At 36.6% G+C, this 25,135-nt stretch overlaps 1 protein-coding gene across 5 annotated transcripts in view; it reads right to left on the bottom strand.

Moving 5' to 3' along the window:
* Positions 1 to 5,819: 5,819 nt before the first annotated feature.
* The window catches only part of CCT6B (chaperonin containing TCP1 subunit 6B), a 54,247-nt gene continuing 34,931 nt past the window's right edge, over positions 5,820 to 25,135 (bottom strand). For 4 of the 5 annotated variants that reach the window (XM_033184200.1, XM_033184199.1, XM_033184197.1 and 1 more), the window contains 9 exons: positions 21,378 to 21,488; positions 21,066 to 21,225; positions 19,130 to 19,212; positions 18,208 to 18,304; positions 17,760 to 17,907; positions 10,268 to 10,401; positions 8,868 to 8,970; positions 6,881 to 6,953; positions 5,833 to 6,031 (listed from right to left, as the gene is read on the bottom strand). In XM_033184200.1, coding sequence (XP_033040091.1) covers positions 5,959 to 6,031; positions 6,881 to 6,953; positions 8,868 to 8,970; positions 10,268 to 10,401; positions 17,760 to 17,907; positions 18,208 to 18,304; positions 19,130 to 19,212; positions 21,066 to 21,225; positions 21,378 to 21,488 — 982 coding nt within the window. In that variant the 3' untranslated portion in view covers positions 5,833 to 5,958. Of the gene's footprint in view, positions 6,032 to 6,880; positions 6,954 to 8,867; positions 8,971 to 10,267; positions 10,402 to 17,759; positions 17,908 to 18,207; positions 18,305 to 19,129; positions 19,213 to 21,065; positions 21,226 to 21,377; positions 21,489 to 25,135 lie in introns of all 5 variants that reach the window. The other variant, XM_033184195.1, reaches the window with a different exon arrangement.

Genomic DNA, 25,135 nt, shown 5'->3' with positions numbered 1-25,135 from the left:
CAGGATACCTATAAGAAACTGAAGCTCTAGGTCTACACCATGCTCAGGTATGGATTGTGAAATTATACCACTTGAGGGTTTCAAAAAAAAGGTAAAAATGGTCCCATGTTTATAACTTACCACTGAGAGTGCAAATTGGTATAAACCCTATGGAAGGGAACTTGGAAATATGTGTCATAATGACAAAGCCTGTACAATAGCAGAAAACCATAAGATAATATTTTCAAAGTGCTGAGAGAAAACAATGGGTAACTTTAAGTAAATTATCATTCAATAGTAAGGAGCAATAAAGACCTTTTGAGGGAAGAAAAACTAAGAGAGTATTACTATCTGGTGTACACTAGAAGGAGAAATAATATATAGTAGCAAGAAAGAAAGTGAATCCCGATGGAAGAAGACAGTTGCAAGAAAGAGTGGTGAACAAAGAAATGAATAAACATATGGAAAGTCTAAACAGAAATCGACCTTATAAAACAATAGTGATTCTCAGCCTGACCAACATGGTAAAACCCCACCTCTACTAAAAATACAAAAATTAGCCGGGCGTGGTGGCGCACGCCTCTAATCCCAGTTACTTGGGAGGCTGAGACAGGAGAATTGTTTGGATCTGGGAGGCAGAGGTTGTGGTGAGCTGAGATTGCATCACTGCCCTCCAGCCTGGGTGACAAAGCAAGACTCCACTCAAAAAAAAAAAAAAAAGTGATTATTACTATAACTAATTTAAGAGATTTAAAAACAAGAAGGAACAAGAAGAGATTTAAAAACAAGAAGATTTAAAAACACGTTTAAACACAGGATGAATTACTGTATTTAAAATGTTTTAAGGACTTTGTATTGTTAGGGAGGGGCACAGTTACTATGTTAAGTACGCAAGTTAAAATTTTTAAATTAACCCTACAGTAATAAAAATAGAATATATCATTTCCAAACCATCAGAGAGAAAAAATGGGGAGTAGACAAAATTGAATCAATCTAATTGAAGGTAGTAAAAAGAGAAAGCATTTTTTAAAAAGAAGGGTAAACAAAAAATATCAAAATTATATGTTAGAAATAAATCTATCACTAATCATCAACAATAACTAAACTCACCAGTTAAAAGATACTGCCCAAGTGAATTTTTTAAAGTAATAAAACTTGCCGATGCAGAGGCTTACTCCTGTAATCTCAGCACTTTGGGAGGCCGAGGCAGGAGGACTGGTCCAGCTCAGGAGTTCCAGACCAGAATGGGCAACATAGTGAAACCCCATCTCCACTAAAAATAAAATAAAAAATAAATGAGCTGGCTGTGGTGGTGCATACCTGTAGTCTCAACTACTTGGGAGGCTAAGGCAGAAGAATCCCTTGAGCCCAGGAGATTGAGGTTGCAGTGAGTTATTAAGTTAATAAAATCTAGCAATGACGTGTTTTTAGAGACACACTTAATACCTGAAAACAGAAACTTCATAAAAGGATGGGAAAACATACTAGAAAAATAGTATCATTTTCCCATCCCCTGCACCAAAATAGAGTTGGCATTGCTAGATGAATATAAAACAAAATAAGACTTTAAGGGGAAAAGTATCATTTTATAAAGCATTTCGATAAATATATAAAGTATCAAAACAGCCTCGAAAGGAAATAGAAAACATGAGACCTAAAATAATAAAGAATATTGAATCAGTAGTCAAAAATCTATCCCACCCATTTAAAAAACTACTAGGCTCAGACCAAACTGTCAAGAAATAGATAACCCTCCATTTTACCGACTCAAACTTCCACAGAAAACAAAGAGTAATAATTCCTCAACTCATTTTATGAGGCTAATATGTCACTGATCTGAAAATTAGAAAAGGAAAGTAGAACAAGTAAAATTATAGGCCAACAGTGCTTATGAACACATGTAAAAACCTAAATAAATATTAGCATTGAGTCCAGCAGTATATAAATAGTATCATATTTCACTGAATCTAAAATGTCACTCATTATAAGATGCACCCATTACTTCACAGACTAAAAGAAAATGCTATCACTTCAACTATGACATAATATTTATCATTCATACATTTTTTATATTTACTGTAAGAGCTTTTTAAACTTATACATATAATTTTTTTATCATATCATTCCTATGCATTAATAACATAGGCAAAATAAATAAGGTAAGATACTCTTAAGACTTCATAATCAAGAGTCCAATTCTTCTAAATCACTTTTCAACTTAGAGTCTCTGACACTCATTCTCACCATCAAGAAGTAGTAATGCAACATTTCATGAAAAAGTCTCTACGATTATCTCTGGTATTTTCTTCTAAGCCATTGACACATACTCTGAGAGTTTTGATACTGAAGATTTTTTTCTTTAACTTACTGGAACATGACATTGTAGTATAGAAACATACTGAAGGCCAGGTGGGGTGGCCTCCACCTGTAATCTCAACACTTGGGGAGGCTGAGGTGGGAGGATCACTTGAGGCCAGGTACCTGTTCAAGACCAGCCTGGGCAACACAGTGAGGCCCTGTCTCTACATATATACATACATACATACATACACACACACACATACATACATACAAACAAGAAATATACTTGAATATGTCCTGCTTAGATTTTATAAGTATAAGCATAGATTGCAAACCCCACTTGTTGTAAACAAAACTTTTAAAATACATTATATATATGTATTTGTATTATATATATATATGTATAATGTATTATATATAAATACATTATATATATATATATCACTTATTATATCAGTCCAGATTCAGAAACTTGTGGTAAGGCAGTTCCAGATAGTTTCACTTCACCTGTAAACTGTGTCACTTTGACTGATATTGTAATTTTCAAATATATAATATGTTTATAGATGTGCCCTGCATTAATGTTCCTATTTAGGTTTTTGTTGAGTCTCCTGTCTGCTTGCCAAAACCTAGGATGCTTCAGGCCCATGTACAATCAAAAGCAGAGGCATCCTTGAGCATTAAAGCATTGAACTAAGTGGAAAATGCAATATAGCATATAACTGAAGTGAGAAAAGGCTGTTTTTTTGTGTTTTTTTTAAATAAAAGTTTGTGTAACAACTTTTTTTTAAAAAAAGAAATACACTGGAATACTCCAAAACTGCTAAAATGAATGAATGGATAAATCTCAAAACTATTAAGTGGGAAATAAAAGCACAACAGTATATCTACAGAGCAATACAATTTATACATTTTAAAAACCCAAGAAAAGGCTGGTTACTCACACCTGTAATCCCACCACTTTGAGAGGCCGAGGCAGGGGGACTGCTTGAGGCCAGGAGTTCAAGAACAGCCTGGGCAACATAACAAGACCCCATCTCCACAAAAATAAATAAATAATAAAAAGAAAGGAAAAAAAGAAAAATTCACCAGCTAGCTAGGTGTGGTGTCATGTGCTTATAGTCTTAGCTACTCAGGAGGCTGAGGTGAGAGGACTGCTTGAGCCCAGAAGTTTGAGGCTGCAGTGAGCTGATTATGCCACTGCATTCCAGCCTGGGTGACAGAGTGATGCCCTGTCTCTAAATAAATTAAATAAATAAATACCACAAACGAATTTTTTATGTTGTCACAGGTATGCAAAAGAATAAAGAATGGTCAGGTGCAGTGGCTCACTCCTGCAATCCCAGCATTTTGGGAGGCCAAGGTGGGTGGATCATCTGAGATTAGGAGTTCAAGACCAATCTGGCAAACATGGTGAAACTCTGTCTCTGCTAAAAATACAAAAGATTAGCCAGGTGTGGTGGCGGGCACCTGTAATCCCAGCTACTCAGGAGCCTGAAGCAGGAGAACCACTTGAACCCGGGAGGTGGAGGTTGCAATGAGCTGTGATTGTACCACTATACTCCAGTCTGAGCAGCGAAACTGTCTCAAAAAAAAATTAAAATAAAAATAAAAAAATAAAGAGTGGGAAAAATAAAAGTACATAGGCAATAAAGATCACCTCTAGGGAGGAAGGGTGGAAAAAGCATGATGGGGAGTGGGTGGGGAAAGCAGCATCTTAACATTTTGTACTTTGGTATTTCTTTAAAGAAAATCTGGCTGGGTACAGTGGCTCATGCCTGTAATCCCAAAACTTTGGGAGGCTGAGGCAGGCAGATCACTTAAGGTCAGGAGTTTGAGATCAGCCTGGCCAACATGGCAAAACCCCATCTCTGCCAAAAATGTAAAATTAGCCAGGCATGGTGGCAGGCTCCTGTAATCCCACCTACTTGGGAGGCTGAGGTAGGAGAATCGCTTGAATCCGGAAGGTGGAGGTTGTTTGTTGCAGTGAGTTGAGATGGTGCCACTGCACTCCAGCCTGGGTGGCAGGAGGGAGACTCTGCCTCAAAAAAAAAAAAGGAAAAAAAAGAAAATCTGAAACAAATATGGCAAAATGTTACTATTTGTTAAAGCTAAGTGGAGGGTACAAACGTGTTTATTATATTACTTTCTTTTTTGGTATATTTTAAATATTTCAAAATTTAAACAATGTTACACAGAAAAGATATGGCCATATGCATGGCATGCCCATTTTAAAAGGCCTATTCCGTAGGATAAAGACAAGTTTAAAAAGGAGATCTTTATAACAGCAAAAAAAATTGAAAACAGAATTAGTAAAATAAATTGTGGTATAACCATACAATGCAATGCCGTGTAAACATACATAAGTGATGGTGGTTCAGAAGTCTGAATACTGGACCAGGTGTGCTGGCTCATGCCTTAATCCAAGTACTTTGGGAGGCTGAGGCAGGCATATCGCCGAAGCTCAGGAGTTCGAGACCTGCCTAGTCAACATGGTGAAACCCCTTCTCTACTAAAAATACAAAAATTAGTCAGGTGTGGTAGTGTGCACCTGTAATCTCAGCTACTAAGGAGGCTAAGGCAGGAGAGTCACTTGAGCCTAGGAGGCAAGGGTTGCAATGACCCAAGATCATGCCACTGCACTCTAGCCTGGGTGACAGAGTAACATTCCATCTCAAAAAAAAAAAAAAAGAAGAAGAAGAAGAAGTCTGAATACTGACTTAGAAAGATGTTGATAGCATATTAAGTGGAAAAAAAACAGGCTATAAAATCATAGGTTCTCAACTAGGGCATTAAATGGTTAAAGGAACCTTCTCCTATATGCTATATGCACAAACAGGCCAAAGTTCCATTAATGCACCTGCCATATTTTAGTCTCTTATCAACTAACATCCATGGAAAGAAGCTAACCACAAGAACTCTAGTAACAATAAAAAGCATAATAGATTAATTCTAGAGTTTCAAACAAGAAAGATATTGCTATAATATCTACACTGAACAGTTGTATTATAAGCCAAAAACAATTATTTCCCACTGCTGGTGTCAACAATTCTCATCTTTCCAGATGAGACCTGTTCTATCTCACCATCTAGTCAAAGAGAGCTACCAGAGCTAGCACAGTAGCATAAATTGTTGATCATATATACAAAAAAAAAAAACCAGGTAAAATATAATAAATGATATCCAAAATAAATTGAATCAAATATTATAAACAATGTAACCCAAAGCTACACGCCATATTTATAAGAGGAAAGAGTGGCAGTGAGATGTCACTGAAAGAATTTTGAGAGAAAATGAAACATTTTGTCCTACTACATTTATACCCTCTGATAAATTGGAAATTTACTTGGGTGCACTAAAACCTCTATTTCGTTACTTAAAACTTGCCAAAAGGCCTAAGAATCATAAAGATCCTATGCTATAACAACTGCAGTAGCATACAACAAAGGGTGGGGAGTTAGGACTCTTGGGGAAATATTTCAATTATTATTCCTTTACTGTAAAAGTATTTCTTGTGTTCTTTATACCTTGACGAAATATTTTTTGAGACTGTTAAGATCCAAAAGATATAAACTGCATTTATTGTGTAGAAATTCAGAATGGCTCAGGCTACACAATAGTAGTCAGATGTAAAGTGTACTAAATTTCATCTTCTATAAGGGTTGATTTTGAATTCAATCATCCTTTGAGAGAAGACATCCCAGCTCGCATAATTTCATCAACCAGGAGAATGTTGGTGGCAATCACTGTGCTAAGGAAAAAGATGAGAGGGTGAGTAAAGCCTACTAACCCACTCTTAGCTTTTTTCTCCAGCAATCTTTACCTATGTAGGGTACTTTAATGATGTTGGTACGATATTTTATGAGACAAGGCTGTTATAAATACAAATACAAATACAAATAAATACAAAAAGTCACCTTTTTTTTTTTTTTTCCAAGATGGAGTTTCACTCTTATTGCCCAGGCTGGAGTTCAATGGCGAGACCTCAGCTCACTGCAACTTCTGACTCCCACGTTCAAGCAATTCTCCCCCCTCAGCCTCCCCAGTAGCTGGGATTACAGGTACCTGCCGCCAAGCCTGGCTAATTTTTGTATTTTTAGTAGAGACGGGGTTTCACCATGTTTGCCAGGCTGGTCTTGAACTCCTGACCTCAGGTGATTCACCTGCCTCAGCCTCCCAAAGTGCTGGGATTATGGGTGTGAGCCACTGCACTGGCCCAAATGTCACCCTTTGTATTATAATTTAAACTCCGTTGCTGATAAGGTGCATTCCTGATTTATATTCCAGCAAAATTGAGCTCATTTTTACAATATCATTTGATTTTCTCCATCATGCATGTGCTACTATTTCAGTAAATTTCCCCTTTTCTTTCCCCCTCAAATAGTAAGATTAATTTTTCTTATAACACTGCTAGACTTAAAATATAAAAGGGACTATGAACTATAAAATGACAGAAGCTAGTCCTAATAACAATACCACACCTTTCAAACACTTGACAATTTTTCCACTGTACAATGACAAAAATAATAGAAACATTTTCATCTTAATATTATCAATTATAACTCTAGAGGTCTTTCACTTTATATTCATATGAACTTACCAAGAGTGAAGAAGTTGTTTTTTTACACAATAATTATCCCAAACTCCTGCATCTGCTGCTACCATTGGCTCACCTGAAAAGTAAAAACAATTTTAATACCAAAATCTTACTATTTTCTATTAATATTAATTGATATCTTCTAAAAATATTTAATACACTACCAAAACTACTTTTGTCAAGGTCATCAATGACCTCCATATTGTCAAATCTAATGGTTGCTTCTCAGGCCTCATCTATCAGTATTTAACACAGTTGATCACACTCTCCGGCCTACTCTTTGTTATCTTCCAGGATACCACACTCCTCTGGTTTTCTTTCTTTTGCACTAGTGACTCCTTTTCTGATTACTTTGCTGGTTCTTCCTCTTCCTCTCTCACTTCTTAATGTTGGAGTACCCAAAAGTTCAGTCCTAGCCTCTTTTCTCTCTACCCTTAATCCCTAGGTGATCTCATTCAGACTTTTAGATTTAAACCATACACATCTGATGACACTCAAGGTTTTTTGAGTGTTTTTGTTTCTTGTTTTCTTTTTTCTTTTTCTTTTTTTTTGGTGTTTTGTTTTTGTTTTTGAGACAGAGATCTTGCTCGGTCACTCAGGCTGGAGTGCAGTGGTGTAATCTCGGCTCCCTGCAACCTCTGTCTCCCGGGTTCAAGCAATTCTCCTGCCTCAGCCTCCCAAGTAGCTGGGATTTCAGGTGCCTGCCACCAACCCCGGCTAATTTTTGCATTTTTAATAAAGATGGGGTTTCACCATATTGGCCAGGCTGGTCTTGAACTCCTGACCTTAAATGATCCACCCACCTTGGCCTCCCAGAGTGCTGGAATTACAGGCGTGAGCCATTGCACCCGGCCTGACTCTCAAGTTTTAATCTCCAACCCAGACCTCTTCCTTGATTTCCAGACCCATATATCCAACTTTTTAAATTAAAAGATTACAGATGCTTCAACCTTGACTCTGCCAAACCTGAATGTTAATGTCCTCTCACCCACAACCTGCTCCAGCCAGTCTTCTCCACCACAGTTGATTGCAACTCCAACCTTCTACTTGTTCAGCTGACTTCTCTACAGAGTGGAGAGTGGCCAGAGTGATTCTCTTAAACAGAATTAGGCCACGTGCCTGGCCAACATGGTGAAACCCTGTCTCCACTAAAAATACAAAAAGTAGCCAGGCGTGCCAGCAGACACCTATATTCCCAGCTACTCCAGAGGCTGAGGCAGGAGAATTGCTTGAACCTGGGAGGCAGAGGTTGCAGTGAACCGAGATCGCGCCACTGCACTCCACAGCATGGGAGACAGAACGAGACTGCCTCATAAATTAATTAATTAGGCCATGTCACACCTCTGCTCAAAATTGCTCCCTGCTCCTCTAAAGTAAAAGCCAAAGTCCTGAGACTGGTCTAAATGCCCCTGCATGATCTGACCTTCTGTCACCTCTCACCTCCTTCCTCAAAAACGTCAGACACTGGCTTTTCCACTAGCTGTTCTCTTTCCCTAGAACACTTAACCCCAGTTGCCTACATGGCTGATTTCCTCACTTCCTTCTACTTTTTTTCAACAGACATCTTGATGATGCCTACCATGACCAACCTCTTTAAGCTGTCATTCTCTTTCCACCCTCCTGTACTAGCGTTCATGATCATTAGTAAACCACTCTTTTTTTCATATAATTCATTTCTTTCTAAGATGCTGAAGGAGTTTATTTATTAAAGTTATTATTTACTGCCTACCTTCTCCCACTACAACATAAGCTCCCAGGGGCAGATATGTTTGTCTGTTTTGTTCTGTGTGAAGCCCAAGAGGAAATCAAGCACTCAACAACTATTTCTCAAATGAATGAACATTTTTTAAGAAGCTCAAAAATAAACTAAAGGCATCCAAAATTTAAATATTAAAGTTACCCAAATCTCTACTTCTTTACTATAAGATCTGGGTAACTAAAGAATAACCTCTTTCTTTATTAAGCAGCTAATTTTCCTTCCCTTTCTTACCTGTACTCAAATCTATGCCCACAAGTTGTTTTGACTCGACATGCTCAGCCTGAACTTTTACTAGTGTTTCCCGTGGGTCATAACCAGCATTCTGAGCAAGAACCTTTAGGAATAAAAATAATAATAAACATATATGCATAATACCTTCACATATCTCAAATATCAAAATACTCTTTACTCTTGTAAAAACACATCTATAATATGGCAATCATCTCCTTTTGAAGAATTCCACTTTCAATCTAAATCAAAGTATTATTTCATCTATCTAGTACTTTTTATATTTACTTAAACATTGCCCCTATGCACATCACAGTAAATTCTGAGGACATCAGAGTTCCCCCATTTCCACTCTACTACATTAATTTCCCTCCTTGCAAAAGGTTTTTGTGTTTTTTTTTTTTTTTTAGTGTGGAAGGAAGTAGAATGATATTCTTGTTTCCTCTAGTGCTGCTAGTCACATGCCCTCCAGTTCTTCATAGGCACTTGCTAAAGAAACCAGAATATTTGCAGCACCTTTGTGCCTCTCATCTTCATGAGGAGAGTCACGACCTGTGGTAACAGGGTTGGAGATACCCGCACTCCAAACTAGGCTCATTTCCAAGTGGTCCCAAATCACCAGCTGATGAGGAAAAAGGTACCACCAATGTACACTGGGGTTACCAATTTCTGTCAACAACAAGATCATACTGACTTTGCTACTCTAGGGAAAGAAAAAATAGAAATCTAATTCACAAAGATTTCACAAATTATGAAAAATTTTAATAAAAATTAGCAAAGAGATTTTGCTGGCATTGTTAATAATGTTTTAATTCATGGTAATAGCATCTTTGAAGTAATTTTACTATATTTCTAAGGTGGTTTGAAACAAATTAAGGAAAAGAGAAAGGAATGGTTGCTTTCTGTCCTTAGGTTGCCACATGGAAAAATTCTGTTTTCTCTTTTTCTAGGAATTAAAATGATGATGATAAATGTAAGGTTGTACCTAGGAATGCTAAATAGCCTCAAGCCCTCACTCTCCACAATTTAAATTGATTACATTTGGATACCACTAACAAAACAAAGATGTACCATAAAATCTAACTAAATTTTAAATTCTAAACTTTTTCATTATGATTAATCATGAGTCATTTCTGAAGGAAATATTTGGAGCTGCTTTAATTTTTGGAACTCAGAGAAAGAAGCAAGGGGGTAAGCTGGCTATTTCATGAGATCGTGCAAGGATTCTGGGCTGTTATCCCAAAAGTTTCCCTGCTTTAGTTGTAAAATATCTAAGAGAAATTTGTTAAGGAAATGCATATAAATACCTGTCTACTCCATTAACTATCAGATAATATGGGCAATTTGTAATTAAACACCTTTATGTCTAACCAGTTGTTATTTGGCCGAAAGGGCAGTTGTACCTTGGGAATAATGAGTAAGGCATCAGCAAAAGCCTGGACTCCAAGACGAGCTCTTCCTTTTATACTGTTCTTATACGCAACGAGAGCTTCAGCCATTGCCACTTCAATTGCACCAGCTCCAGGAACCATACAACCTATTGGAGAGAAAAAATATGATTGGCAAGACGTGCCATAAAGACCAAAAGAGAGAGAGAGAGAGAGAGAAAAGCAATTCACTATTTAAGTGTGTTGTATTATCTACAAAAACCAAATAAATTGCATGGCTTAGTAATTACTCAGTTATCTTATGAAACATCCTGAAGTTATATGTCATTAAATAAATAGGCATAGTACAGATAACTGGCTGCAAACAGCTTATTTCGCTGCTTATCCTCTGGTAAACAAGAATAATTTCTTTTTACTTTCATCTTACTCTTTTTTTTTTTTTTTTTTTTTTTTTGAGACGGAGTCTCGCTCTGTCGCCCAGGCTGGAGTGCAGTGGCCGGATCTCAGCTCACTGCAAGCTCCGCCTCCCGGGTTTACGCCATTCTCCCGCCTCAGCCTCCCGAGTAGCTGGGACTACAGGCGCCCACCACCTCGCCCGGCTAGTTTTTTGTAATTTTTTGTAGAGACGGGGTTTCACCGTGTTAGCCAGGATGGTCTCGATCTCCTGACCTCGTGATCCGCCCGTCTCGGCCTCCCAAAGTGCTGGGATTACAGGCTTGAGCCACCGCGCCCGGCCCATCTTACTCTTTTATAACTACTTTTTTTTTTTTTTTTCTGAGATGGAGTTTTACTCTGTCACCTAGGTTGGAGGTGTAGTGGCACGATCTCGGCTCATTCCAACCTCTGCCTCCCAGGTTCAAGCAATCCTCCTACCTCAGCCTTCTAAGTAGCTGGAATTACAGGCGTGCACCACGACACCCAGCTAATTTTTGTATTTTTAATAGATACGGGGGCGGGGGGCACCATGTTGGCCAGGCTGGTCTTGAACTCCTGATCTCAAGTGATCCACCCACCTCTGTCTCCCAAAATGCTGGGATTACAGGCGTAAGCCACCACACCTGGCCTTATGACTACTTTTAAGAGGTATTTATAATTTATATTGACAGGTAACTGATTACAATATCTGACATGAAAATTTTTTAGGCCAAGATAATTTGTCTCTAGTTTTTGATAGGGAATTCTTGGAACTCAATGAAGTATTTGTTTTTGGTGCTGGAGCATAACTCAAACTGCTATCTAAGAAAAAAATTAAGTGGTATTATTATTCTAAAGCAAGAGTTTTGGTTAAACACATCAAATTTCACATCAGAATATGACTTTTATATCTGCTATTTGTATGGTTTCATGAAGTTTATGACTCTTATTTAAATCAGTAAACTTGCTTTAAAACAAAACAATACGAAAACAATCTCCCCTTTTATCTCACATCATTTTAAAATTACTACCCCCTTTCTCTGCTTCACTTCACAATGTAACTGCTCAGAGCTGTTTACCCAACAGATTATTACATCATTACCTCCCATTCACATTTTTTAAAAGTTCCTTGTTAAATACAGAATATACTCAAAAGAATATTTATATGTGTAAGATATAAAGAATAAATGTACAAATAAACAAATGTATCCATGTACCTACCACCCAGCTTAAGAAAGATTACTAGAACCTTTGAAAATTTCTCTGATCCCATTCCCTGTGAAAACACAACATATCAAAATTTTAGCATCCCTAAAGCAGTACTTAAAGAGAAATTTATATCATGAAACACCTATATTAGGAATGAAGAAAGTTCTCAAATGAATGACCCCAGCTTCCACCTTAAGAAACTAGAAAAGGGCGGGGTCTGGTGGCTCACTCCTATAATCCCAGCACTTTGGGAGGCCAAGGCAGATAGATCACTTGTGCCCAGAAATTCAATACCAGCCTGGGCAACACGGTGAGACTCCATCTCTACAAAAAACACAACAATTAGCCAGGTGTGGTGGCACACACCTGTAATCCCAGCTACTTAGGAGTCTAAGGTGGGAGGACTGCCTGAGCCTGGGAAGTCAAGGCTGCAGTGAGCCGTGACCATGCCACTGCACTCCAGCCTAGGCTACAGATCAAGACTCTATTTCAAAAAGAAAAAAAAAAAACTAGAAAAGGAAGCACAAATGAAACCTAATATAAGCAAAAGAAAGGAAATAATTAGAATGAAAGTGGAAATTAATCAAATGATAAATGTCAGAAATGAGAAAAGTTACATCACTACAGATTCTACAGATATTAAAAAGAATAATAAATGAATATTATGATCGACTTTATGACAATGAAGTTGAAACTGTAGATCAGAAGTTAATACTTTCTGCAAAAGGCCAGTTAATATTTTTCAGGCCAGAACATTTCTTTTGCAACTATTCAACTCTGCCACTCTAACACAAAAATAGCCATAGACAATACATAGACAAATGAATATGGCCACATTCCAATAAAACTTTATTTACCAAAACAGGCAGCAAACCAGATTTAGCTCATAGAAGTAGTTGATGATCCTAACTTAGATGAAGTGGACAAATTCTTAAAAGACTACAAACCACTAAAGCTCACTCAAAAAACAAAACCCTTTATAGCCCTATGTCTATTAAAAAAAATTGAATGTGTCATTAAAAGCTTTCCCACAAAGAAAACTCCAAGGATCAGATGGCTATATTGACAGTCTACCAAACATTTAAGAAAGAAATAATACAAATAATACCAATTCTCCACAACAACTTAACATTTTCCGAAATTTGAACAAGAAGAAAAACTTTCCAATTCACTCTATGAGTACAGCATTGTTCTAACACCAAAAAAGATAAAAGCATTACAAGAAAAAATATACACAGACCAATACTCCTTATGAATACAGATGTAAAAATTCTTTTAAAAATTTTAGCCAATTAAATCAAATAATACATTAAAAGGAGAATACACATAGTAGCATTATTCACAACAGCCAAAAGGTAAATGGAACATGTTTCCAATAACAGACAAATAAAATGTGACATACACATGCAATAGAATATTATTCAATGGTAAAAAGGAAAGAAATTCTGGCACATGCTACAACATGAATGAACTTTGATGACACTATGCAAAGTGAAATAAGGCAGACAAAGGACAAAAACTGTATGATTCCAATTATATGGGATACACAGAGTACACTCATAGAGACAGAAAGGAGAATAGTGGTTACCCAGGGCTGGGGAGGTGGGTAGGGAATGAAGAGTTATTGTTTAATGGGTACAGAGTTTGTTTTGCAAGGAAAAAAAGTTCTGGAGATGGGTGGTGATAATGGTTACACAACAATGTGAATGCACTTACTAACACTGAACTGTACACTTAAAAATTGTTAAACTGCAAATTTTATGTTATGTATATTTACCACAATTTAAAAAATAATTTTAAAAAATGTAATTCATTAAATTTTAAAAAGTAAAATGCATTGTAACTAAGCATGGTTTATCCCAAGAATGTAAGGTTTGACATTTGAATCAATAAATGTAATTTACTGCATTAAAAAACTAAATGAGGGCTGGGTGCAGGGGCTCACACTTGTAATCCCAGAACTTTGGGAGGCCAAGGCAAGCAGATCACCTGAGGTCAGCAGCTCAAGACCAGCCAGGCCAACATGGTGAAACTCCATTTCTACTAAAACATACAAAAATTACCTTGGCATGGTGGTGCGTGCCGGTAATCCCACCTACTCAGGAGGCTGACACAGGAGAATCGCTTGAACCTGGGAAGCAGGGGTTGCAGTGAGCCAGGATTGCGCCATGGCACTCCAGCCTGGGCAACAAAGTGAGACTCCATCTCAAAAAAAAAAGAAAAAAAAAACTGAGAAAAATCATATGATCATCTCAATAGATGCACAAAAAGCATTTGGCATTTATTCTCGTGTGTGTGTGTGTGTGTTGACAGAAAAAAAAAAAAGAATTTTCACTCTTGTCGCCCAGACTGAGGTCCAGTGGCGTGATCTTGGCTCACTACAACCTCCACCTCCCAGGTTCTAGCAATTCTTCTGCCTCAGCCTCATGAGAAACTGAGATTGCAGGTGCCTGCCACCATGCCCAGCTAATGTTTGTATTTTTAGTAGAGACAGAGTTTCACCATGTTGGCCAAGCTGGTCTCAAACTCCTGACCTCAGGTGATCCACCTGCGTCGGCCTCCCATAGTGCTGGAATTACAGGCGTGAGCCACCGAGCCCAGCCTGGCATTTATTCTTGATTAAAAACTGTCAGCAAACTAGGTGCAGAAGGGAGAACTTCCTCAACCTGGTAAAAACCTACCGCTAACATCATACGTAATGGAGAAAGATTGAATGCTTTCCCCCTAAGATGAGGAATGAGGAAAGGATGTCCATTCTCATTATTTCTAGTCAACATTATACTGGAGGTTCTGGCCCATGAAATAAGGGAGAAAATTTTTAAATATCCATATTGGAAAGAAAAAAGTAACTGTATTAGCAGACAACATAATAACTTATATAAACAATTCAATGAAGCCTATAAGAAAGCTAATTGTGATTTAGCAAGGTTGCAGAATTCAAGATCAATGTACAAAAATAAAATATATTTCTATATATTAGCAAATAACAATCAGAAATTGAAATTTTAAAAATAACATACACAATAGTAACAAAATAAATGAAATATATAGAGATAAATATGGAAAAAAGTGTGTGAGGCTCATATACTAAGAACTATGAAATACTGCTGAGATAAATTCAAGAAGACTCAAATAAATAGATAAGACGACATTCATGAGTTAGAAGGCTCATTATTAAAATATCAACTATCCCCAAATTGATCTACAGATTTAATAAAATTCCATTCAAGCGGGGTGTAGTGGCTCACACCTGTAATCCCAGCATTTTGGGAGGCCAAGGCGGGAGGATAGCTTGAGCCCAGGAGTTTGAGATCAGTCTGGGCAACAACATAATGAGACGTTGTCTCTACAGAAAATATTTTTAAAAAAAATTAATCAGGCATGGTAGTGCATGCTTGTGGTTCCAGCTACTTGGGAAGCTAAGGTGGGAGAGTCACTTGAACTCAGTAGGTCGAGTCTGCAGTGAGCCATGATCACGCCACTGCACTCTAGCCTGAGTGACAGAGTAAGATCCTTTCTAAAAAAAAAAGTTCTGATCAAAATCCCAGCAGCAGTCTTTCTGGCAGAAACTGACAAGCTGATTCTAAAATTCATATGGAAGTCATATGGAAATGCCAAAGACTTAGAATGACCAAAATGACTTAAAAAAAAAAAATGAGAGTTAACAATACTGATTTCAAGATTTATTATAAAGCTACAGTTGTCAGGACAATATCATATTAACATTAAAATAGACAAATGCATCAGTAGAACAGAAAAAAGAGCACAGAGATAGAACCACACAAATATGAAAAACTGATTTTTTATACACGAGAAAAGGCAATTCAGTGGTGAAAGTCTTTTCAGCAAATAAGACTAAAACAATCTGATACCTTTATATGAAAAAATGAACTTGTATCCATACTTGTACCATATACAAAAATTAACTTAAAATGAATCACAGACCTAAATGTAAAACATAAGACTATAACACTTTCAGAGAAAAATATTTGTGACCCTAGGTTAGGTAAAGATTTTTTAGATACCACACCAAAAGCATAATCCATGAGAGAATAAAAATAATAAATTAGACTTCATCAAAATTAAGAACTCCTCCTTGAAAGGCACTGTTAATAATAAAATAAGCCATAGAGGAGAAAAATTTGCCAGACAGATATCTGAAAAAAAGTACTTGTACCCAAAATATACACAAAGAACTCTCAAACTCAACAATAGAAAACTAACACAATTTTTTTTCTTTCCTTTTTTTTTTTTTTTTTTTTTCTGGAAACAGGGTCTCGCTCTGTCGCGCAGGCTGGAGTGCAATGGTGTGATCATAGCTCACGTTACTGTAACCTCAAACTCTTGGGGCTCAAGTAATATTCCTGCCTCAGCCTCCTAAGTAGCTGGAACTACAGGTACAGACCACACATGCTTGGCTATTTGTGTGTGTGTGTAGAGTCATGGTCTTGCTATGTTGCCCAGGCTGGTTTCTAACTCCTGGACTCAAGCAGTCCTCCCACCTTGGCCTCAAAAAGTGCTGGAATTATAGGTGGGAGACACTGTGCTTGGCCAACAATCCAATATTTTAAAAGGGCAAAAGATTTAAACAGAAAATTCACCAAAGATATATGGAGGGCGAATAAGCACATTAAAAGATGCTCAACATGGCCTGAATGTGGTGGCTCATGCCTACAAATCCCAGCACTCCGGGAGGCTGAGGGGGGAAATCTGCTTGAGGCCAGGAGTTCAAGACCAGCCTGGGCAACATAGAGGACCTCATCCCTACAAAAAAAAAATTTAAAAATTAGCCAGGTGTGGTGGCATGCACCTATCGTCCAGCTGAGGTGGGAGGATTACTTGAGCACAGGAGTTTGAGGCTGCAGTGAGCCATGATTGCGCCACTGCACTCTAGCCTAAGTGACAGAGCAAGACCCTGTCTTGAGAAAAAAAAAAAATATATATATATATATATATACACACAAGGTTTGCAGCCAGGTGCAGTGGCTCATGCCAGTAATCCCAGCACTTTGGGAGACCAAGGCAAGTGGATCCCTTGAGCCCAGGAGTTCAGGACCAACCTTGGCAACATGGTGAAACCTCATCTCTACCAAAAATACAAAAATTAGCCAGTTTCAAAACCTGTTCTCAAAATAAATAAATAGATTAAAATTTAAAAATAAAATTAAAAAAAATTTAGGCCGGGCACGGTGGCTCAAGCCTGTAATCCCAGCACTTTGGGAGGCCGAGACGGGCGGATCACGAGGTCAGGAGATCGAGACCATCCTGGCTAACATGGTGAAACCCCGTCTCTACTAAAAAATACAAAAAACTAGCCGGGCGAGGTGGCGGGCGCCTGTAGTCCCAGCTACTCGGGAGGCTGAGGCAGGAGAATGGCGTGAACCCGGGAGGCAGAGCTTGCAGTGAGCTGAGATCCAGCCACAGCACTCCAGCCTGGGTGACAGAGCGAGACTCCGTCTCAAAAAAAAAATAAAATAAAATAAAAAAATAAAAAATAAAAATTTAAAGGCCAGGCGTGGTGGCTCACACCTGTAATTTCAGCACTTTGGGAGGCCAAGGAGGGCAAACTACTTGAGCCCAGGTGTTCGAGACCAGCCTGGCCAACATGGAGGAAACCCTATCTCTACTAAAAATACAAAAAATTAGCCACGTGTGGTAGTGCACACCTGTAATCTCAGCTACTTGGGAGGCTGAGGCAGAAGAATTCCTTGAACTTGGGAGGTGGAGGTTGCAGTGGGCTGAGATCACACCACTGCACTAAAGCCTGGGCAACAGAGCAAGACTGTCTAAAAATATATGTATACATACATAGGGGTGTGTGTGTATATATATACATATATACACACATATATGAGGTTCATATCAATCACAAGAAAGAGCTTACCATCTTCAATGGCATTTTTGATAGCACGAAGTCCATCTCTTATGGCATCCTTGATTTGTGTGAGAGTATGCTTATTTGGTCCTCTAACCAACAAGGTAACAGAGTGAGGGTTAACACACTCCTCGATAAAAGTGAACTTTTCTTCATCCTAATGGGTGGCACAAAAATATATAACTTTAATATTTCATGTCATTATAAAATCAACAATTTATACTAGAATACAATCTTCATTTGAATTTTTCTTATCAAGCATAACTAAAGATATGTTTAAAGGGAGTTAAGTTATATCTGAACTCTTAACAAACATTTAGGTAAATAAACTGTAAAATCTGTTCTGTGAATTAGATCTTGAAACACAAAACATGAAATAAAAGGTCAAGTAGTATCTTTCTTTAAAAAAAGGGGGCTTAGTATTCACTTTACAACCACTATTCACAGAAATACTCACTAACGTATACTCATACACAAGACCAGCATGTCCCAAGCAATCTACAGTGAGATCTTCAAAAGAATTCACAGCCATTCCACCACAAGCAAGAGAGAGTCTGAAATTACACATATGTCACCATAGCTTGATTATGGAAAACATAAATACTAATTTCTTAGAGGAAAAAAGACATCTAATGCAGAAGACTGTATTGTTACTGTATTGTATTGTTTTGGGTTTTTAATTGACAAAATTGTCTATATTCAATGAGTTCAACATGATGATGTTTTTAAATATGTATACACTGTGGAATGGCTAAATCAAGCTAATTAACATACGCATTGCCTATGTGAGGCTTGATTTAGCCATTTTTGGGATAAGAACACTTAAAATCTACTCTCCGCATTTTTCAAGAATCCAACACATTGTGCATTCTTGGGTGGGTTTGCAAAAGATTTTTAAAAAGAACAATATATTGTTATTAACAATAGTTGCCATGTTGAACAATAGATCTCTTGAATTTATTCCTTCTAACTAACTGAAATTTTGTATCCTTTGACCCACATATCCCCAGTGCCCCTCCCCTCCCACTGCCCCAGCCCCTGGTAACTGCCATTCTACTATCTACTTCTATGAGTTCAACTTTTTTAGATTCCATATATAAAAGTGAGATCATGCTATATTATGTTGTATTGTTTTGTTTTTAAAATCTGTTTTAAAAAGATAAAAACTTCCCTTATACTTCAACAAAGTTCTGCAGTAGGTTAACAACCTTGCTTTTTGACAGTTCAATTATTTACTGAAACTAAAAACAAAATTTGGATTTTTTTTATGCCACTGTTTTGTTCAACAACATTTACACATAAGCTAAAAGGAAAACACATGGGATAGTTTCCACTTACTCTGTTAAAAACTTAGGATATATAACTACCTGCAAGCTTACCTTTCCATATTTCTTCTTTTTGCTCTGCGAAGAGCTACTATTCCATGTTTTGCAAGAGTATCTAAGGAAAATGGATCAATTCCCTATAATCAAATTAACATAAAAATTATAAATAAGTTTTAAACCAGTATTTCTCAAACCTTTTGGTCTCAGCACTACTTTACTCTCTTAAAAATTATTAAGTACCCAAAGAGCTTTGCTTATGTAAGTTCTATCTATAATATTTATCATATTACAAAAACTGATAAACTTTTAAAATATTTATTAATTCATTTAAATAATAAGCCCATTTTATGTTAATATACATTAACATTTTAACTGAAAATTTACTACACTTTTGAAAACAAAAATATATATAGTGAGCTAGCAGTGGCATTACTTTACATTTTTGCAAATCTCTTCAATGTTTTTCATAGAAAACAAGTGGATTCTCATATCTGATTCAGTATTCAGTTTGGAATGATATGTTATTTTGATTCAAGTTTATGAAGAAAATCTGACCCCACGCAGATAAATATTGTAAAGGGAGTAATATTTTAATAGCCTTTTCAGATAACTATGGAAATTTTTCTTTGATACTATACCAAAACTCAACAAGTAATAGTTTCTCAAAAGTTAGTTTCACTATGGAACCACAGCAACGAACTTTTCATATTATCTCACATTTAAACACGTTGGTGTAACTTGCACACTGAATGAATTATTTATCCATGTATGATTTTATAAAAATCATGCATTTTTAGTCAAGTAGATAGATAGCATTAGTTCACTGAGTTAGGCAAAGTTTCCACATGTTGACACAGTTCATGTATAACATGTTATGTTATACATGTGGAAACTGTGTCACGTTATACATGTGGAAACTTTGCCTAACTCAGTGAACAAAAACTCACTTTTGTTAATATCACTACTATTATCAGGAAAGTCTTTTAAGTATTGGAAAGCTGTCAAATTCACATGGCAGATACAAGTTTTCCAAAATTCTAATTTTTGTTTACAAGTTCAAATGTTATTGACAACAAATACTGTCAGTTGTTTTAAGTCACAGAATTTCTTCATTCATTTTTGAGAGAAATCTACCAAATACCCATATCTAGATAACGACAGTTTTTCTGTCAGTCATTCTTCCAGGTAAAGTGGCATTCCATGAAAAAGTGTCTAGTTTACCTTGCAATTCAAACAATTACACAAGTGCTTTCCTTCAAGAAAACCATCATATTTTGGTATGCAATAGAAGAGCTTTGTAGTTCCTAGCCCCATAATCCCAACACTTTAGGAGGCCAAGCCAAGAGGATCACTTGAGACCAGCCTGCACAACATGGCAATACCCAGTCTCTACGAAAAAACTTAAAAATTAGCCAGGCATGGCGATGCACATCTGTAGTCCTGGCTACTTGGGAAGCTGAGGTGGAAAGATCACTTGAGCCCGGAAGGTCAAGGCCATGAGCTGTAAGTGTGCCACCGCACTCCAGCTGGGTGACAGAACAAGACCCTGTCTCAAAAGAAAAAATAAAAGAGTGCTTTGTGCATACTTCATATTTTGTTACACATAATAATAAAAGGATGCATATTTAAGACAAAATTTAATAAAATTAATGTTTTACCATTTCATCAAGACATTCTTAAATGATACTGCCTTTTCTTTTTCACTGCAAGTGTGTGGTGGTATGGCAATAAAGAATGCAATGACTACTAATATAGCTTGGTGCTACTTCTTTGATTTGTGCTAAAGTGCCAGCAGTTTTACAGATTGCTTTTGCAGCATCATTGCAAATGTCAACACAATGTAAAAGGTATATTTATTATTATGAAAATAGTTTTTGACCTCACAGACTCTCTGAAAAAGTCTTAGGGATTCTTAGGGGTCCACAGACCACACTTCAAGAAATGCTTAAGAACTTTTACAAATAACTAAAATCTAAACTTTCTTCCTCACCTTTTGATTAATGATGACAAATCCTTTATTGGACTGAGCACAGACTTTGTCTTTCAGGTCTATTATTTTTTGTACTCTATCTTCAATAAATTTTCTTTCAGCTTTTACCAATTTCTCTTTCTCTTCTGCAGTCTTATAAAAGAAACCAGAGTTCACCTCTCTAAAAGATTAATAAAAACCAGCTAGTAAAGGCCGGAGAAAAAAGGAAAAAAGGTAGAAATAGTCTACACCAAATATCTGGAAGGAAAGAGAGATTTTAAAACACCTTTAGAAAAAAAATTTCAAAAGTTATAAAGAGAAAGTAACACATACGTTTTTTCATATTCTAGTGAAACGTTGCAAATAAGGATAAATGCATCTTCTACTCGCTTCTTCATATCTGGATGACGGGCACCATGATCCAAAACTAATCCCTGGATCAACCTATTAAAAATATTAATGTTTCTTACTTTTAATATACACTCTAAAATTTGGTATAAAATTATCATTATAGTATTAAAGTTATACCAATACTTCCAGGACACACATTGTTTCCTTGTACCAATTTTAACAGTTTTTGATGTTTTTGTTTTTTGTTTTCAGAGAAGGGGGTCTCGCTATGATGTCCAGGCTGGCCTTGACATCCAGTCCTCCTGCCTCAGCCTCCCAAGTAGCTGGGACTAAAGGAGTACGCCACCTCACCCACCTCCTTGCATTGACTTTAAACCTAACATATAATTAGTAAAATTAGGAAAGAGAATCTACTTTAACACAGTGTGACTATAAAGTCACAATAAAATGTCAAGCCAGAATTATTTTCTAAGTTATGTGATTAAAAAATATGACACAGCTTATCAAGTAATGAAAGGTATGTATACAATGAGTTTCTTAGGAACATTTATTCAAAATGATTATATGGAACAACTAAAAACTGTTAACCTAAATGTCCAACAATAGGGTATTATTCAGCAAATAATGACCCAACTATTTGATGGTTATAAAAAGTATGTAATAACATGGAAAAATATTTATAGGGCTAGCTGATAAGCACAGAACGACAAATTGCATATGAAGCATGACTATAACTGCTCTTTTTAAAAACAAACAACTTGGCATTAAAAAGAAAAACAATGGGAGGGACCTAAGAGTAGGGGTTATGCATAGGTAGTAGGAATATAGATGATTTGGAAAGGAGGTGTTTCTTCCTGTTTTCCAAATAATCTTTCAAGAGTCAATATTTTTATAACTTTATAAAATTCATTTACAAAACATTTAGGGGACGGAATTTCTACTCATGAATCCTTTATAACAAATTTTTGTTATATATTTTAAAAATATTTTGTAGTAGTTCAACATAATTATAAGGAAGTTTTCAAAATTTTACTTTAACTAGATTACTCCACCTCTTAACAGAATGTAAACATATCTAGGAAGAAACAAAAACACTATGTTCAACATTCCTCACTTTTCAAGCCTTCTTCATTTTCCTCCCTCCCTACTGTCAGCAAATGACATTGTTTCTTTGAGGAAATAGAAACATTGTCCCATTACTACTTCTACCAATCCACTTGCACTTGAACCTGAACCTCCTACTACTATGAATGAGCTGTCTATGTTCCTCTCTATGGGTAACCTCTCTACTTGTGTACTGGACTCCATTTCCCTCTCTGTTCTTGCACTGTCCCCTAATCCCCCATATCAATTCTTCTCGCCTAAAGGACCATTCTTACCAGCATACAAACTTGCAGTAACAATTCCTATCATTAATACAAAAAATCCTTCTCCCTCAGCCCCATTACCATATTCCCTTCTAGCTACTGCCCCATTTCTCTTTCCTCCTTTGTAGCTACACTTCTCTCAGTAACCATTCTCTTGAGCCCACCTTCAGTCTGACTTTTATTTCCACCTCTTTATTCAATCAGTTATCATTAAAGCCACTAAAAAAGTAAATTTTTTCCAAATATAACAATCAACTCTCAGTTCACAGCAATGCACTCAAACTTTCAGCAGCATATGACACAGCTGATTATTGTCTCCTTGCAATACTTTCTTCTTTTGACTTCTGGAGCACCACTCTCCCTTGGCTTTAATGCCTCATTGACTGCCCCCTTCTCAATCCCTTTTGCTGAATCCACCTCATATTCTCAAACTCTAAACATCCAACTTCCCAGGGATCATGCTTTAAACTTCCTTTACTATATTCACTTCCCAGATGGTCTCATTAACTCATGGCTTTAAGTCATTTATACGCTAATGATTCTCAAATACATACTTCTAGGGCAGACTTCTATTCTGAACTCCAGACACATCTCTCCAAATTCCTACTCAACATCTCCACATGGATGCCTAATAGGCATCTCAAACATAACATTCTCAAACTGAACTCTGGATTTATCTCCCCAAATCTGCTCCTCCTAGTCTTCTCCATCCCAAGAAACAGCACCTCCACTTTTCCTGCTGATCATGAAAAAGCCTAAGAGATATCCCTGACTGCTCTGTTTCTGTCATGTCCTATGTTGAACCCTCAACAAATCCTATTGCCCTTTCCTTCTAAGTACACCCTAATCCAAACCATTTTCATTTCTCACTTGTACTATACCAACATTCCTAACTGGTCTCTGGTTTCTGCCCTTGGCCCTCTTTTACCTCCCAATCAGCCGTTTTGTATGTATTCCCCACACAAAATCCACAGACAACCTTCTGAAATATGAATCAAGAACTTGTTATCCTTAGCAACAGTAGGCTAACTGAGATCAGTCCTACTATCAAAAACAACTAAACATGCTGGCTTAAAAGCAAAAAAACCTTAGCAACATTGAAGAGCTATGAGATAGTATATAATTACTAGGCCAAAACTGAAATAAAACAGAAACACCAAAAGGTAAGTAAAGAACTGCAGGAACAGTAGGTTCTTTTATCTTAAAGTCATTTGACAATCCAGGCAAATCTGAAGTTTGGTTTCAATGTCTTCACAATGAGAAGAAAACAGAAAGCCCAGAGCTCATCCAAGGTGGAGTGTCTTACAGGAGACCCTCTTCACATTAAGTTGGAACCACAAAGGCTATACACTCATGATTATCCAGAAGGAAGCCAGAAATAATCAGCCCTCACATGGACTTACAGTTGGAATTCAAGTCAAATGGATATTCCCAAAAACCTCAAACTGTGAATTTAATTTAAAGTAGTCCCTAGGCTCCTTGAGGCAGCAAATGCAAATCCTCTCTGCAGAAAGGCAGCTTCATTCTAGGTCTCAAATTATTTCTACCAATACCTTTTTCAAGCACAATGAATGGCACATATGAAAACAAAGCATGATGAGTGAGAACCAGTAAAATACAATAAACACCAGAAAGGGAAAAGTCAAAACTTTAGATATTATAATTATCAAACATTAACTATATGTTTAAAGAAAGAAAAAAGGGCAAGTTTGGAAAGATTTGTAAGGAATAGAACACCATAAAAAGTAACATGGCAGATTTAAGAAACAAATAGAACTTCTATAAATAGTAAATAAGGATATCCACACATATACACACAGATATAAAAAATTCAAGAAAACAACAGACTTATATTCATATGTCTAATAAAAGAATATTACAATGTTTATAGCAGCACTATTAATAATGGGCAAAAATTGCAAACTACCTAAATGCCAATGAATAGCAGAATGAATAAACTGTGGTATATTAACACAAAAAAATACTAAATAGCAAAGAGAATGACCAATCTACTAATCACACAGAAATACAAATGAGTCTCACAAACAATGCTAAATGAAAAAGGTCAGAAACAAAAAATACCTACCTTATGATTCCTTATACAAGTACGAAACATATAACAATCTATGTGGTAGGAATTCAGATTACTCTAGAAGAAATATGGCTGAAAGGGAGCAAAAGAGGGGCTTTTAAAGTACTAGTAGTTCTGTTTCTTGTAAGAGTGCTGATTACACAGATATATTCATAAAATTAATCAAGTCATATTGTTATGATAGTTGCATTTTCAGTGTGTATTACACTTCACTAAAAAGTTTATTTTTAAATCAAGGGATTGGTTTTAAAGTAGAGTAGACATCGTTTAAGAGAAAATTG

The sequence above is a fragment of the Trachypithecus francoisi genome, unplaced genomic scaffold (genome assembly GCF_009764315.1).
Source record: "Trachypithecus francoisi isolate TF-2019V2 unplaced genomic scaffold, Tfra_2.0 Lachesis_group20, whole genome shotgun sequence".
Taxonomy (NCBI): domain Eukaryota; kingdom Metazoa; phylum Chordata; class Mammalia; order Primates; family Cercopithecidae; genus Trachypithecus; species Trachypithecus francoisi.
The sequence above is the reverse complement of the archived record's forward strand: the minus strand, read 5'-3'. Positions and strand labels throughout refer to the sequence as shown.